Source organism: Cyprinodon tularosa, unplaced genomic scaffold (genome assembly GCF_016077235.1).
Source record: "Cyprinodon tularosa strain WSP-4 unplaced genomic scaffold, ASM1607723v1 ctg173, whole genome shotgun sequence".
Taxonomy (NCBI): domain Eukaryota; kingdom Metazoa; phylum Chordata; class Actinopteri; order Cyprinodontiformes; family Cyprinodontidae; genus Cyprinodon; species Cyprinodon tularosa.
Window position 1 is genome coordinate 436,837 of NW_024038559.1, and position 17,131 is coordinate 453,967.

Below are 17,131 nucleotides of genomic sequence, written 5' to 3' on the forward strand. Positions count from 1 at the left end.
AACTTCAGGTTGGGAACATGAAACGTGTGGTGGTTAATAATTAATGAGTGGACAGAACATAAAATGAAGTCTGATAAACGTGTGTATATATTTTATATTCTTTAAAGGTGTGAATTACTGTAAATATTGTATCTACTCTGTTTAACTCCAATGAAATTATTTATTCTATACAGTATTTAAACTAACTGACTTGTGTCAGTTACTCTGGACCTTAGATGAACTTTTCAAGCTTTTATCCATGTAGACTTGATTTCATTCTGTGTGGTAGATACTCAAATGATAATGTAGACTTCAAAAAGATTTATCCCCTGGAATAAAGATTGTAACAGTTGGACATTAAGAACTTGTGTATGGAGAAGTAGTGTAGAAAACAAGTAGTGTTTTAGTCGAGACCAAGACTTTATATGGTCTTGGTCTCTAAAGGCCTCGTCTCTGTACCCCTTGGTCTTGGTTGGTGTGGTTTTGACTTAAACACTAAAAACAAGGAACGAGTCTTTAGTCATTTGCTTTGTTAAAGCATTTATTGTTACACAGATAAGGGGCAAGGCAAATGTGCACAAGCTGCACTGAACAGCCAGCATTTCATAAGTCACGTTACTTAAAAAATATAAGAGAAATGTCACTTAAAGTTATGATAGTTTCCCTCACTTTCAGCACAATAGTGACCTGTAATAAGCACAAGACAAGCCCATGCTTAGAAAAAAAAAACCTAAAAGAATCAGACCATCCCCCTCTAGTACAACAAATTGGTTGATAGCGATGTTGTTCAGAAAAATAACCTAATCCATAAAAACTTGATGGGAGCCGTAAAATGTTGGACCAAGAGATGACTCCTAATTCCTGATGGTGAATATGCATTGAACAACAAACCCTTTGTGGTGAGTTAACATGGTCAGGAGCAAAACAAGACTTTGACCTCAACACAGGAAAAAGGGACCATTAACTCATCCTCTGCAGCTTTGAAGCATGGACAGTAAAATAAAGACTTAAAAGTCCCTGAAATGTCTCGATGCAAATAAGCTGGGCTAGTCCCCTAAGCTCAGCTTACTGGTGATGATCAGCTTTGTGTATGTAGAACATTATATGCAAGTCTTAAAAATCCACATTTTTAAATCATCTTGTCATACGATGAGTTAACATTTCCAGTTTCTGTTCAAATATTAAGTCATAGTCATGATTGTGCTCTTTTCCCAAACTGTGTTGTATTTGGATCTCCCAGAATTTTTCATGATTCAAGTTTGACAAAACTGCAGACAGTACACAAAAACTCAGTATAATAGTTTATTTTTTTACTTTTTCCATATTTTTATATAAAATGTGTCAGTAACTGACATCAGTCAGGAGCTTGAAAGAAAAACAAAACTTCGACTTCCTCTGAAACCACGTTCAAATGTACCATTCTTTTATCATTGCAGCTCTGCTCCTCCTCACATTATCGTTCGCCTGATTTCCTCAGTCCAACTTAAAAAGAATGCAGTACTTTACTGAATTTTAGTAAACAAAAGAAATAAGCAGAGGCTTCAAACCTCTGATTTAAAAAAAATGCTGCTTTTGCACTGGTTAGACTTCTCTCACAGGGAAAGAAGCACAGCTACAACTTTTTTTGCGTCCGAAAGCTATCGACCGCAGGCAGCCCCCTGTGTGAGCGCTGGATTCCCGAGCAGCGGGAATACAGCTCTGCTCACGAAAGAGCACTTTTTTAACGTTTAAAACAAAACAAAAAAAACAGAAGAGGTATTTTACTGGTAAAATTCACAATCAAAAGCTTTGAAAGAGTTTGGTCAACCAGCCAGGTGGGATAAGCGGAAGACGAGATATGACGGAAGCAAACCCCCTCCTGGAGAACTTGGTTTTCCAACTTTCCATTACATTAACATTTTTTTTCCCCCAATACAAGAAAAAAAAAAAGACATTAAAAGAACAGTTTTCTCCCAATAAGAGAGCTACAGCAGAAGCAAGAAGGCTTTCCTTCAAAGTGCCTCGCTTTTTTTTTTCCTAAATGAAATTCAAAGACATACATTTCAGTTTCTCCAATTCTTGAGAAATGCACACAAACACTCTCACCTCAGTTATCAGAAGAACAGAACTCATTCACACCTGTACAGTCAAACTCAAAAGGGCTCAGACAGTGTTTCTTTTGAGCTTTCCCACCCACATGTAGGGTTTTCACACTCCTCGGATTAGCTTACTTTGACGTTTGAGACTGGGGACGTGGTTAAGGGGTAAAAGGGTAGGGTGGGGGGTAATGCAATGGATTTTTAATAGACAGGGGCTTTTATAAAGGGATTAAGGGAACTGGGTGAGGGGTGATTCTGGGCATCAATATGATCCCACTAAAATACAGCTGGGAGCAGCAGCATCAGCACATATGCACACTGTGCTGGATATAGTTCAGGCACACGTAGAAAACACTGAAACAAACAAAAACACTAGAGTTAACGCATCCATCTGGGGTTACATTGAAAACATCCTCTACTCATCATACAAAAGTGAAAAAAAAAAAAAAAATGTTAAAGAAACTAAAACAGTGACGACAGAATCAAAAGTGCAGACTGGATGTGGCTGCACAGCTTTCTTTCTGGGAAATTTCCCCGGGATGCTCATTCCTATCAAAAGAGAACCGAGGCAATGCTGGAATACTGAAATGTACGGTAGTCCTGGATGTCTCCAGTGTCAATGCTCTGAGCCTCAACCCCCTCAGCAGGGCTTCAGTTTGCTCAAGGCTGTCCTCTGTTGGTTAATTTTGGCACTGCAGGAAACCTCTGATAATGTGGATCCACTTGTAGTTTGAGATGACTTTGCTGCAGTAGAAAATCTTCCCTTTGTTCCAATCATCTCTGCAATGTCCTACCAACAGGCGTTTTAAAAACTGACAGCTCTTTTTGCTTAACAACTCCCTCGCCCCATGTATTTTTTTTTTCTTTTAAGTGTTCCAGAAAGAGCAACAACGACAGTTAAAGAACAGTAAAAACGCCAAAAGCACTTCATGTCATATAGCGAGTGATCGCTCTCAGAGCGTATAAAAGTTCTGCTTGCATCCGTGCTTCCATCAGCAGCAAATTGACATGGACCTGCAGGGGGGAGGGAAAGTGGGAGAGAAGAAGAGAGTGATGTTAACGCACTGCAGCAGTTAACCACATATAAAGAAGTCAAAACAGGAAACTTAGACCCGTACCTTTTCGGAGTGCTGAAACTGCCTCCAGAAACTCTCATACATTCGTTTGGTGGTCTTCTCAGGGCTGCACACCATTGTCTTGATATAGATCTTAAAGCTACGGTCCAAAAGCTGATTTATCTCCCCGTAATCATAATCGTCATACCTGAGGGACATGGACGAGAGCAGTCAGGAGTGAACACAGAAAGTCTGACAGATTTTAGAGCCAAAATAAAATCGGATCACATCTGGTGACAAACCTGATGCCGAACATGCAGTGGATGTAGTTCCAGATGGCCCTGCGCAGCATACTGGTGTCCACATCCTTATGTGTCGCCATGGTGTTGTATGTGAGATTGTAGGCCATCTGAAACTTCTCGTCCAGCATCTGTCCCACATCGGGATACAATCTGTTGACCAGAGAGAAACCGTGGTCCTCCCAGCTGTAGTCCTGCAGAAAACAGAAACCACGCCTCTGTAACCGACGTCCAAACCACGTTCTCACGCTGCTCCGCAAATCTGCCTCTGAGGTTTACCTGCGCTCTGAACGTGGGAACCTGCTCCCCCCTCCTGGAGAAGTCCTGGTAGCCATAGCTGGTGTCTTCAAAGTGCCGAGATATGTCCCTGGAGGGGGCAGACTCCTCGTCCTCTGACGTCACCACCAACATGCTTTCGGTCTTCTCCCTCTCAAAGCGGGTGGCCATCTCCTCCTGGCTGGCCTCTTCATCGTCACGGCACTCCTGCAGCTGCTTCATTCTCTCCATCAGCTCTTCCACCTCACCACACATCTCCTGCGAGAAGAAAGCAGCGGTCAGCGATTATTCAGGGTCGGTTCGATTCTGCAGACTTTCCTCTATATATGCGGCTATTCACCTGATTGCCCAGCAAGTCGTCATGATGATTGCCGTGACCGTTTCCATTGGCTATGTCGCACATGCAGTACTGGCTAAGGGAGGGGGGTCTGAACGTGTGTCCGCTGTCACAGTTGATCTCTGGCATGATACCACAGCCGAAGGTGAAAGAGGAGAGGGAGTGATAGTGGGTGAGCAGGACTACAGCGTGGATGAGCTCTGCCAGGGACCAGCTGTGCTCCTCAGCCTTAAGGAGGCGCTGAAATTGAAAAAAAATAAAAATAAAATAAAAATCATGAAAGGCTGCTGAAATAAACCACAACTTCAGGTCTTAGTTGCACGTCTACAACCAGGGATCTCAGTCTGCTCACCTCGATATGCTCCTTGGTTAAAAGCCAAGGACGATGGGCCAGGATTTTGTTGATCTCCCCGAGCTGCTGCAGCTTCTGCGGAGCTTCGTTCAGGCCGTTCAGCCACTTGGGATTCCCCCCGACCTGAAGGAAGTCGTTCACATGCAGGTTGACCAGGTAGGAACACTGGTGGCGAGCAGCCGCCTGCACAATCAGGAGAAATTGCATAATCAGATTGATAGGAAGAAAAAAAAAAAAAAAGTACTTAAAGAGTTTACAGAGGCGGGGTCTAAGACATACCATGATGCCGATGTAGTGTCTGTGGTGCAAAGGCAGGGGTCCGTCCATCTGCAGCAGGTAGTGCTGCGTCCGGAGGAAGCTCTCCAGGTACTGTGGGTGGAAGCTCATCACGAGGGAAATGTTGTCCAGCCGATGAAGGGCTGCGAATGCATCCTCAAAAATTGCCTGCGTCCTGGCGTCCACTTTACTGACTTGAAGAATCTAAACACCAATCAAAATTTTGATTTTATGTTATTTGTTTGCAACAGATTTCAAAGTCTTGAATGAAGGGAGAGATCTGACCGTACCTCTTTTTCAGGGATAAATCTGCTTGGTCCACTTCCTATGGGTCTTGGGATCCTTACGCCTAAATCCTGGAAAAGAATAAAATAAGGTTTAGGAATATATTAGATGAGGGGGGAAAAAATGCTAAAGGAAGGAAAAGTAAATGCTGCAGTTAAATCATCCAACTACCCCCTCCCCCCCTTGTTGCTGCAACATTGAAAATATCTGATTAAATCCTGTTTATTTCTGCATGACATATGCATTCAATTCAACAACCTTGAAGTCTTGAAATAAACAAAAATAATTAAATACCCCCCTGTTCATAGAGAAACCCTCACACTGACTTGCTTTGTCCAGTAACTTTCCGCTGCTTGCCTAGACATGTCCCCACAGCGCTCATTGGAAAGTCCGAGAAAAATGGCATCATCCGCAGGTGACAGTGTGTTTAAAACACTTTAAACTGCATCGTCTGCATGTTTCCTTTTTAACATTTGCAACAAACAGATAAACCCAGAGGTTTCCTTGTCCAGTTATGACAAAGTCTTTACTCTCGTAAACAAGCCTGGACAAAAGACTGCACTGCAGCCTGTCTGCTACAAGCACGGATTTACTTCCAAATAATTCTACTGTCACCGTTCTTAATCTCGCATTCCAGGGATAAACATGCAAATAATGCAAGACTTTCGCCCTTTTTTAATGTTTTTCGTGTTACCTTTTTGGAGAGCCGTTCACAATGGGTGCATATCTTAAACAAGTCTGTCACTGCGATTGAATTATTCTCCGCGTTCTCCGATGGTGCGATGGCGTGCCTCATTTCGTTTCCTCCGTTTTCCCCTCTGCTTCTTTCCGCGGAGCAGGTAATTTAAGATAACTGTAAAGTTTAAATGGCTCTTTTTTCCTCCTGTCTTTGTTCCTTGGGGCACTGCTGGGGGAAAGTGGCCAGGCAGGCAAGGAGTCAGCTGTTGCTGCCCCTTTAGCAGAATACCGTCCTCTTCAGCTCATACATTCGATAAATATGTTGGGGCTCGGGTGAGTGACAGCGCCACCAACCAATCGGAACGCGAAAACAGATTTAGGCAGCCAATAGGCGCGCTATAGCCCAAGTGGGAGGGGCTACGCGAGAAGAAAGATTGCGTCCTCGACGTGAGCTGGTAGGACGGAGGGGGAGTCAATCCCCCTCTAAGAAAACATCATCATTTCTCTCTCTCTGCTTCTTTTGTTCTCTGTTCTTATCGATCATGATTGAATTTAGTGTTTTTCTTGCGTTCTGTGTGCTAAATAAAACCTTCAATCAATTCACGCAGATTCCTAAAGGATTTTTCCATCCAAATCATTTAAATCAATACTGATCTGAAAGGATAAAAACCCTACAGTTCCTAAAATAGACCTGAGTAATGGTCTAAATGCAGTTTTAAGGGAGAAAATGCATCATATCTCTTTATACATCTTTGCAATCTCTATGAAAACAACCACCAGTTCTTGCAGGCAGCAGCAGGTCCCCCTGTTGGCTTGTGCTGGAAGAGCAGGCAAAGTGAAGGGATGTAAGAAAGCTGAGCCCCCAGCCCTCTTTCGTGACCAGCAATGATAATAATATAAATAAAGAAGGGGGTAAAGGTCAAACCAGAAAGATCAGCACTGCCATGGTTAAATGGACGGCTGCAGCCTCTGTAGCAATAACAGCCTTTCGGTTGGTGGTTTTGCACCACAGCCTATCGCACCACAGAAAATGCCATTCCTCCACCAATCAGCCCACACTGAAAGGAGGCCTTTCAAAGCCAGGAGGAAGCAGAGATAAGAAACAGGCAGCTCAATGACTTTGTTTATGCCAACCCTGACAATAACATGTTCAGTGGAACAGCTTTTAACTAGTTTAAATAAAGCACAGGTTATAAGGTAAACGATCCATCAGAATTATGTCAGGAAGATAACACTTCAACCACAAGTTTTATGGGTAGCTTACTTTTTCTACCTTACAAATAACCCAGTTTTCCTCTTTCTTACTAGATGAATATAATGACCTACTTAAGTTACCTCTAAAAGGGGTTTGACCTTGTCGTATGTAAAAACAGATAATCCATTATTATTGAATAGTCATTCAAACTTTGATTAAAGTTTTTTTTATTTTTGGAAACTCAGTTTAAATCTACCCAAGACTGATTACTGTCAGACCAAAAGACTCCAAGTCCCTTAAACAGAACCTGTCAGCACCTGTCTTACAGAGGTGGTATAGTGATGATATGGCTTTGTTTTGCTGCAGTGACCTATAGAAACATGAATCTTGCAGCAGAATCTCTAAAAATCACTTCATTACATTCAGTTGCAACAGGATAATGATCAAACACCGAGTATGTTTACCTGTAAAATAACAAAATATGGCTGTTTGAGTAAAACAGATTTTACTTTGAAGACAGTTGCATGTCATTAAACGGGACATTTATCATGCAGTGTGATGGGTGGTTCTAGACAGAAGTCCTGTAGAGCTGACCCCCCCAAATAAAAACATAATACTAAATCAATTTATGATAAATAAATATCTGCTGGTACAGAAGCTGTAAATTATATGTCCTTTAGACCAGTTTAAAATTTTACAGTTTTAACTTAATGATGATGGAAAATTAAGTTGTCGCATTTCCAGCTTAAGTCCTATTGAGATTTGGGCTTCATCTGCTACAATTGAGATTTCCAGGAGCTGAAAATGACTTTTTGGTTCCCTTAAAGGTATAGTGGAGGATATTTTTTTTCCGAGTGGATCATCAAAATAAGCATTCCAATGATTTGTTTACGTAAGGCCGTCCTACGTGATCTTCCCCCATTTTCACTTACCGCTGGTGAGTCTGACATAGTGGAAAAATTGCAGATTGAAATTAAGCTTGTTTTAGCTATGCTAACAGCAAATGTTTAACAGAGCGTGCACAAGGAGAAATGGGCTCGTGAATGCTCTCGCACGCGTTTAATAGGCATTCCCTCTTGGGAGCGGGTACAGGGTTGTGCATGTGTTTTTAAAAGTGGAGAGGGCGGATCTTCTCAAAAATTTGTGAAAATCCTCTACTATACTATTAATATTTTGAAAAATTAACTGTTGTCCTGTTTTTTTTTTATTCTTTTGTTCACAGCCCTCTTGATTTTATATGTTTGAATGCTATAAGATGTGTTTATAGTTAATAGATATTGCACTAGGTGCAAATGCTAAGCCTGCATTTATAGGCCAAAAATAAATAGAACCTCCACATCACTAAATGCCAGGGGGCATCTGACTACAATTTTTTTATTAAGTTGAACATCAAGATAAGTTGCCTACTAATGAGAGTGATAAACAACTTCAACTTGGTAATTAGCTAAAGAGCAAGCTAATAGAAGGCAAGTCCAACCCTGTGAGGCTGCCTAGCCTGTTTCTCAACCACCTGCTAGTCCCCTGCTCTGATAACAGTATAGCACCATATTCAGCAGGTTCATTGTGTGTGTGGAGCCAGCCCCTGCCAGCCCCTCTCATGATGCCACAGGGTGGGGAGTAGGCCAGTGGTAAACATGTTCCCAGGACTGGAGTCAGCACTCCCCAGCCTGCTGGGAGCCCCATGGCTCAGCAAAGCGGCACAAGAGGCTGGTCAGCATTAGGGCTGACGACTCACCAAACCTTTTCACATAAAAGAGCTTAGGCTCAGGGGTCCAGCCTCGCAGACACGACCAAACATTATTGTCAGAGCGCACGCACTGACGAGGCAGTTAGTGGCTGCACGTTAGATGTGTAATAACAAGCACAGAGCCTTGCAAAAGTATCTCTATCCACTAAAAGTTGGATTTATTTCTTTAAAAATTATTAAACTTCATTATCTTTATATAATTTTCAGAATTTCTTTACAAATCAAAACCTGAAGTGTGAGGGCACTGGAATACAGCTAACATTGTTTCTGTTTGGAGTGACTAAGATGCAGTGAAAACCAAAGAACCCACCTGTCAAGGTAAAAATTGTAGAGATTTAAAAACCTTTTTGAGCACTTTTCAATTCATCATCTGAATTTAAGTCTACTGCACAACTCTAAACCCACAAGAAAAAGACCATCCAACTGAACTGATATGCAAAGCTTGTAATGCGAGTGACCCTGAACGCACCAACCCAACAGGAAAACATGGTGACAGCAGGACTTACACACAGGACAACCCCAGAAAGAAGCTGTTAAAAGGCTGAAATCAGTTTGGACAGGGTAGAGGTTCACCTTCCAGCAGGATATTAGCTCTAGAATGCTAGAATGGCCAAGTTAAAGTCCAGTCTGAAAGTCCAATTGAGAATCTTTTCAGAGAAAAAAAATGATAATTGAAAGACCTTTCCATCCAATCAGCTTGAGCTGTCCTGCAAAGAATATGGCAAAACATTTTAGTCCAAAATGTGTAGTTGTTACATAAAAAAAATTGTCATTTTAATTGAGGGAGAGCAATAAAAACACATTAGTTCACCACCTTTATTGGTCTCTTTGCTTTAATAACAAATCATGTGGACACTATATATACTCACATCTTAAGTTTGAACCAATTTGGAGAAAAAAAAAACATTAGAGCATGGAAACTGTTGCTCATATTACATATAAAATAAGTTAAAGGAAATATGACTGGTTGCATAAAATGATGTTAAAACACTGACATTTGAAGGAGTATAGTCTGCACACCCACCTCTAGATTCCTCAGGTGTCTTAAGATAAGATTATTTCCTGCATTTCATTTTCCAGCATCGACATGATTAAAGAAAACATGCCTTGCTGCTGTCACAGTCTGCTACGCGTATTCTCGAGAGCCTTTTGAAGATTGTTCAGAACACAATGTGACATATAAAACCACAGTGCGGATGTCTCAGGGGAATCTGAAGACATAAATCGTTAGGAGTCTCACTCATACTGTCTGTTGTCACCTGCAGTGAGCCCGAGCTGTCAATCAACTATTCTTAGAAGAGAACCAGTGGAGAAAATATCGAATCACTGAGTGAAATCGATCAGGACAAGAGATGCTGAGAATTTTCTTTTTGCTGTTAGGAGTACGATCGGAATCACTGAGATAGTGAATGGCTGAAAACAAGCACAATTACTTAGAATAAGCTGAGAGGCCATTGGAAACAACAGGAATCATCCCAGATTTGGTTCAGGTGCCTCCGGCAGAGCAAGGGCATAGACAATGAAAACATTTCCGCATGATTTATTTACAATTAGAATACACTCCTAATCCTGGAACAGCAGGGAAAAAATATTCAGGTGTGAAAAAAAAATCTTTTTTTTTAAATTATTTCAAAAAGATGAGAAGTTATTTACCCCAGAAATAAAACAATCTAGTTTTTGGTCTGTTTCTAAAATCAAATAATACGTTTATAGTAGTTCATTTACGATGCTTCAGTATTTACTTTGATTCATTTCTATACCCCAGAAGAGAAATCTTCATGCAGACAGTTACCAATATAAAATATATACATTTTTCCATCCCAGCTGGGGTCGCGAGGGGTGCTGGTGCTTATCTCCAGCTGTCTACGGGCGAGAGGTGGGCTACACCCTGGACAGGGCGCCAGTCCATCGCAGGACAACACCAAGAGAAACAGGACAAACAACCATTCACGCACACACTCACACCTAGGGAGAATTTAGAGAAGCCAATCAACCTAACTATCATGTTTTTGGACTTTGGGAGGAAGCCGGAGTACCCGGAGAGAACCCACGCATGCACAGGGAGAACATACAAAGTCCATGCAGAAAGACCTTGCAGCAACCTTCTTGCTGCAAGGCAGCAGTGCTACCCACTGCTCCACTGAGCAGCCCCTTAAAACTATAAAAAAAAATATATATATATATATACAACCCAGTCTCATGGGAAAATGTACCCCCACTACGTTGGTCCACACTGCAAAACGTAGTGGAGGTACATTAATGGCCATTTTTTTGTGGTACTGTTACGTTTCTTCTACCTATACGCTTTCTATTGTTTTACGTCCTAGTCACGTGACTTTCAAGATTCCAGCTGGGAGAAGAAAAAAAATAAATATATGGCCGACATTCGCTCATTTTTTGTGTGGAAAGATTAATAACTTGAGTTTGTTTTTGCATTAAAATGAGTTTTGATTACATTTCTAGTGAGAAATGTATAGTTTGTTGCCAGAATATTTACTCAGGGAATGTACATATTCACTTGCTTGTTCGTTTCTTGCAAAGATTTTTCAAGATAATGTGAAACTGTAACATTTTGGTATAAGCATGGCTGAGATTAATCTAACTTTTAGTGGGAGAATCAATAATTTCAATCAGTTTCTGCATTTAAATGGGTTTTGATCACATTTATAGCGAGAAGTGTAGGGTTTATTTACATAATATTTACTTAGTGAACATACATAATCACCCGCTTGCTAGTTTTTGCTACGTTTTTCGGATCTCGTCAGGATTATGTGAAATTGCAACGTTTTGGCTGCTACCTATCGCCTAGCATTTAGCTGCCGCCCCGATTCAACATTGAATTCTTTGTGATTTAACTCCATCTGACGGATCAAACCTTCGCCACTGCGTGCGTTGCGTCTGAGGTGGATTTTCAGATCAATGCATTACGTCGTGGCATACGGGAGAAACTAATTAAACTAGTTAAAAAAAGGATCATGGGTTAAGATCGGATGTGTTTTATTTGGAAATCTACCGGATCCTTTGTGCATTTCACTTCCTGTTTGGTGCGATCTCATTGATGGGTTTTGACCAGATTTTGACCAAAGAGGAACTAAAAAAAAAACAAAAAACAATTTAAATACACAACCAGCATATCTGGAATCAATGACAGAGAGCGACTGGGACCAAAAGTTTATTAATTTCTCCCCACTGATTTCCATTCAAAATGTTTTCGATCCCACCGGTCTCTAGGGAAGGGGCGTGCATACCGCCACCTACTGTTCATGAGTGTGTAGCAACATTGTTTTACATCTATTAAATTCTATTTTTTTATTTTGTATTCTGAAGATAAATAAATAATGCTTTCCTTAATCTATAAATATCTTTTATATTTCCATTATTTCCCAATAATCCTATAAGACTCCATTCTTGGCCTGTCCTCTTTTCAATTTCTTCCTTTCAGGTTCATATGTTTTGCAGTTCATCAATACATGTTCTACATTTTCTATCTCTCCACATCCTTCACATTTATCATTATTTTTCCTCCCTATTAAGTATAAATTGTCATTTAAATAAGTATGACCTACTCTTAATCTGATCATTATTATTTCTTCCCTTTGGTTTCTCTCATTAATATTTCTATTTAATACTGACTTTTGTACTTTATATAACCTTCTTCCTTTTTATCTTCATTCCACCTTTTTTTTGCCATTTTTCAATTTCTTTCCTCTTAATAAATGATTTTCCTTCCCCTTTCCCTAAAGGAATTGTAATTGTTATTTGTCTACTTTTCATTCCAGCTAACTTTCCATTAATTAGCTTGAAAACAGCACTTTGTAGGCACCCAGTTTCTCTAACAATGGCCCTTTTTGGGTTACCCTCCATGCATTGGGTGTCAGTTCAGTGGCAGTTCCAGAACATTTTCTTAGGGTTGACCAGGCAGCACAATAATGTGCATGTGGCCAAAAAGTAATAGGGATCAAATTCGGTTCAGAGTCAAGCTATTGGGATCAGGCATCAGGTTCAATTTGCATATTTTCCTAGCCAAAACAAGGATTTGTTGGGCTACTGTAATTTTGAATTGAAAAACGTCCTGAATGGGAAGTCTTCAAACTTGAAAAACAAAGTCCAAAGTTTTTTTTTTGTTTTTTTTTTTTTTGGAATGATTATGACCTGGATGTCTAAGAATCTTCACCAGCCTATTAGGGAAATGAATGCCCACAATGTCTATATTCTCCAAAAGAGAATAACAGAACAGACCTTCATGAGGCCCTTGTTAAAGCTATGCATATATTTATGCATCTATGCTCTTCAAATAACTTTCTGGTTCGACGCAACATTTACATTAAATGGGTTGAGAGGTTGTTCTTTACCAGTAAATACATAAAAGATTCCCAGATGACTGCCGATGCAAACTCTCCCCTATAAAACCTAAAACTAATTCTTATAAGAGAGTAAAATCTGTATTAGTCTTCATTAAATGTAGCATATTGTTGTAAATAATCGATTGCTTTATTTTTGGTGTCAGCTTTTGGTCAATATGCTAACCTTAAAAGGTCAAAGTGGGAAAATGTACCCCCACTACGGGTAGTAGTAGACAAATTAGCAATTAGAGGAGGCAATAACAATTACAATTCCTTTAGGGAAAGGAAAATCATTTATTAAGAGGAAGGAAATTGAAAAATGGCAAAAAAAAAGGTGGAATGAAGATAAAAAGGAAGAAGGTTATATAAAGTACAAAAGTCAGTATTAAATAGAAATATTAATGAGAGAATCCGAAGGGAAGAAATAATAATGATCAGATTAAGAGTAGGTCATACTTATTTAAATGACAATTTATACTTAATAGGGAGGAAAAATAATGATAAATGTGAAGGATGTGGAGAGATAGAAAATGTAGAACATGTATTGATGAACTGCAAAACATATGAACCTGAAAGGAAGAAATTGAAAAGAGGACAGGCCAAGAATGGAGTCTTAAAGGATTATTGGGAAATAAAGGAAATATAAAAGATATTTATAGATTAAGGAAAGCATTATTTATTTATCTTCAGAATACAAAATTAAAAAATAGAATTTAATAGATGTAAAACAATGTTGCTACACACTCATGAACAGTAGGTGGCGGTATGCACGCCCCTTCCCTAGAGCCCGGTGGGATCGAAAACATTTTGAATGGAAATCAGTGGGGAGAAATTAATAAACTTTTGGTCCCAGTCGCTCTCTGTCATTGATTCCAGATATGCTGGTTGTGTATTTAAATTGTTTTTTATTATTTTTTTAGTTCCTCTTTGGTCAAAATCTGGTCAAAACCCATCAATGAGATCGCACCAAACAGGAAGTGAAATGCACAAAGGATCCGGTAGATTTCCAAATAAAACACATCCGATCTTAACCCATGATCCTTTTTTTAACTAGTTTAATTAGTTTCTCCCGTATGCCACGACGTAATGCATTGATCTGAAAATCAACCTCAGACGCAACGCACGCAGTGGCGAGGGTTTGATCCGTCAGATGGAGTTAAATCACAAAGGATTCAATGTTGAATCGGGGCGGCAGCTAAATGCTAGGCGATGGGTAGCAGCCAAAACGTTGCAATTTCACATAATCCTGACGAGATCCGAAAAACCGTAGCAAAAACTAGCAAGCGGGTGATTATGTATGTTCACTAAGTAAATATTATGTAAATAAACCCTACACTTCTCGCTATAAATGTGATCAAAACCCATTTAAATGCAGAAACTGATTGAAATTATTGATTTTCCCACTAAAAGTTAGAGAAATCTCAGCCATGTTTATACCAAAATGTTACAGTTTCACATTATCTTGAAAAATCTTTGCAAGAAACGAACAAGCAAGTGAATATGTACATTCCCTGAGTAAATATTCTGGCAACAAACTATACATTTCTCACTAGAAATGTAATCAAAACTCATTTTAATGCAAAAACAAACTCAAGTTATTAATCTTTCCACAAAAAATGAGCGAATGTCGGCCATCTATATATATTTTTTTCTTCTCCCAGCTGGAATCTTAAAAGTCACGTGACTAGGACGTAAAACAATAGAAAGCGTATAGGTAGAAGAAACGTAACAGTACCACAAAAAAATGGCAATTAATGTACCTCCACTACGTTTTGCAGTGTGGACCAACGTAGTGGGGGTACATTTTCCCATGAGACTGGGTTGATATATATATATTAAGTATATATAGACATCCTTCAGAGATGGCAAAAGTACTCACTTTCCGTACTTGAGTAAAAGTACAGATACTTGTGTTAAAAAATACTCTGGTAAAAGTGGAAGTACTGATTAAACTTCTTTACTCAAGTAAAAGTAACAAAGTACAGGCTTGTAAATTTATTTAAAGTATAAAAGTAAAAGTAGAAACATATTTTTTCATGCCATTGCCTACATTTTAAATGGATGTCTGCCAATAGGACTAGATCTCCGTTGTGTTTATTTTCAATCATCTCAACGTCCATGCTACTATGCTAACGCCACCGCCACCAAGCTGCAATGATTTGCCGCGAATGAATACCGTCGAATCTGTCGATTCATCTTGTAGTGGTGCGTCAAATGCAACGTAGATTCCCATCCAATTAGATTGAATTTGGTATTGATGACGTGAAAAATAATAACGGTAACTCCATTGAAATGATTCAAAACTAAAGTAACGAGCCAATTTTTTAAAATGTAAGGGGTAGAAAGTACAGATATTTGTGTAAAAATGTAAGGAGTAGAAGTAAAAAGTCGCCAAAAAAAAATAAGTAGTAAAGTAAAGTAAAAATATCAGAAAAATCTACTTGAGTACAGTAACGAAGTATTTGTACTTCGTTACTTCCCATCTCTGACATCCTTAATGGATTTTATTTAACAAGAAACAATGTTGATTAGTCAGGCTACCAGTTAAGTTCAGGCCTAGCTTCAGGCTATCAGTTTGCCAACTATTGACTTTAATCTGTGACTGTTGCCCCTTTTAATCCAAGCCTTGGCTTTTAGATTTCCTTTTAGCCAGCTTACTAGCAGTGCACAGAAACAGGTGGTGGAGGGTCGATTGTAATTTCCCTTTACACAGCCATCACTCCTACTACAATAGTTAAAGGATATGATTATATAGCAATGACATTAGTAAGTGAAGTTTTGAGCCCGTTTTATTATCTCCTGTCTTTTTACCATGAAGCAGCACATGCCTGACAATAACTACCAAGGACCAAACCAAGAAGCTGTATTCTATTTGAAAAGGCAACAAAAAAAAATAAATAATAATAAGTAGGCAAATTTTATTTTTTGCGACTTTAAATAAAAGTTAGTAAATAAAACTGGTCGAAAAACATGAAAACAAAACATATGCATCAACGCAAGAGCAGAATGTGCTGAACATAAACATGTTCAAAGTCCAAAATAATATTTTACTTATAGGAAAAGACTTGGTTATAATTAAGGTACAAACCTCAAACCAAGAAAATCAAATGAAATGAAACTGAGACAAAAATCAGGGTTTGAACTCTGAGGTGATTTTGGGATAACGACATAAGAAGAAAACTAATAAACATTGATCATGTAAAAGGAGTCTGGTTAGACATACTTTGATATGTATATGGTTAAAGTTGACTCTGCTGCAAACACAAGTAGTTTAACAGCTTCTAGTCCTTCATGTTAATTTACAACACACATAAAACCACAGGTTTAGAGAAGGGTGAAAATAACTAAGTGATGTTTTGAAAAACAAGTTTCGGTGAAATAAAGTGTTGTGGAATATATTTCCAATGTTAAAGTAGTTATGATCGAGAATGTGACTAAACATGAAACACGTGACAAGAGTTTCATGAAGTGAGTCGTTTCTTTTTTTTTGACATGTTACAAACTTTGGGAGCTTCTTTCTCATTTCCCCCCCCCTTTTTTTTGTCCTTTACGACTGCGCAAAAGACTTAACACACTAAAAAGGCTGATAAAACTTAATCAGACTTAAAAAAAAAAAAAACAGGAGAGGAAGCCAGGCCAGATGTAAACTCTTTGCACATGTTTCTCAGCGCTGCGGCTGCTGTGTTTTCTCATGCAGTTAGACGCCAGAGAACCACAGAAACTGTGGGGATGTTCAACAAGTGGCACAGGTCCACAGACCAGTTTAAACCCGACCTATCGGTGCGCAGAAGAGAGGAAGCAGAAAACGCTCAAACACTGACATAAGCATAGCAACAGGCTTCCACCAATTACAGCGAAGAACAACAGTTTCAGGAACCAATCTTCTCTGCTCTGTCATTCTGCCTTTCTTAAAAAAAAAAAAGGAAGAAAAAAAAGTTATGCCGAGGTATGAAGTTCACAGAGCAGAGGAGTGCATTGGGTTTCATAGTGTGTTAGGTTTGCTCATGTGTTTGCAAAGTCATAATTTGTCAGTTGGATATATAGTGTCACAAAGAGGCAAACAAAGGTCTCCTAACGTCCCAGCAAACACCAAACCACATGTTTCAGATTAGCCTAGGGGCTCAAAACAGCAAGCCTGGTCTGAGAAAAACAACAAGAGAACTTTTTCCATGTAAACAGATTTGTTTATAACCTCCAAAATAATTAAAGGAACAATCAATAGGGTAAGATA

The 17,131-nt window shown here is 39.3% G+C and overlaps 1 protein-coding gene across 2 annotated transcripts in view; it reads right to left on the minus strand.

The window, feature by feature from the left end:
* Positions 1 to 1,267: 1,267 nt before the first annotated feature.
* sesn1 (sestrin 1) overlaps positions 1,268 to 17,131 on the minus strand; it is a 91,030-nt gene continuing 75,166 nt past the window's right edge. The window contains exons 1-9 of one of the 2 annotated variants that reach the window (XM_038281630.1): positions 5,632 to 5,910; positions 4,943 to 5,008; positions 4,656 to 4,856; positions 4,377 to 4,559; positions 4,028 to 4,264; positions 3,691 to 3,945; positions 3,415 to 3,605; positions 3,176 to 3,320; positions 1,268 to 3,071 (exon numbers count right to left, since the gene is read on the minus strand). In XM_038281630.1, coding sequence (XP_038137558.1) covers positions 2,985 to 3,071; positions 3,176 to 3,320; positions 3,415 to 3,605; positions 3,691 to 3,945; positions 4,028 to 4,264; positions 4,377 to 4,559; positions 4,656 to 4,856; positions 4,943 to 5,008; positions 5,632 to 5,733 — 1,467 coding nt within the window. In that variant the 5' untranslated portion in view covers positions 5,734 to 5,910 and the 3' untranslated portion in view covers positions 1,268 to 2,984. Of the gene's footprint in view, positions 3,072 to 3,175; positions 3,321 to 3,414; positions 3,606 to 3,690; positions 3,946 to 4,027; positions 4,265 to 4,376; positions 4,560 to 4,655; positions 4,857 to 4,942; positions 5,009 to 5,631; positions 5,911 to 17,131 lie in introns of those variants that run through there. The other variant, XM_038281629.1, reaches the window with a different exon arrangement.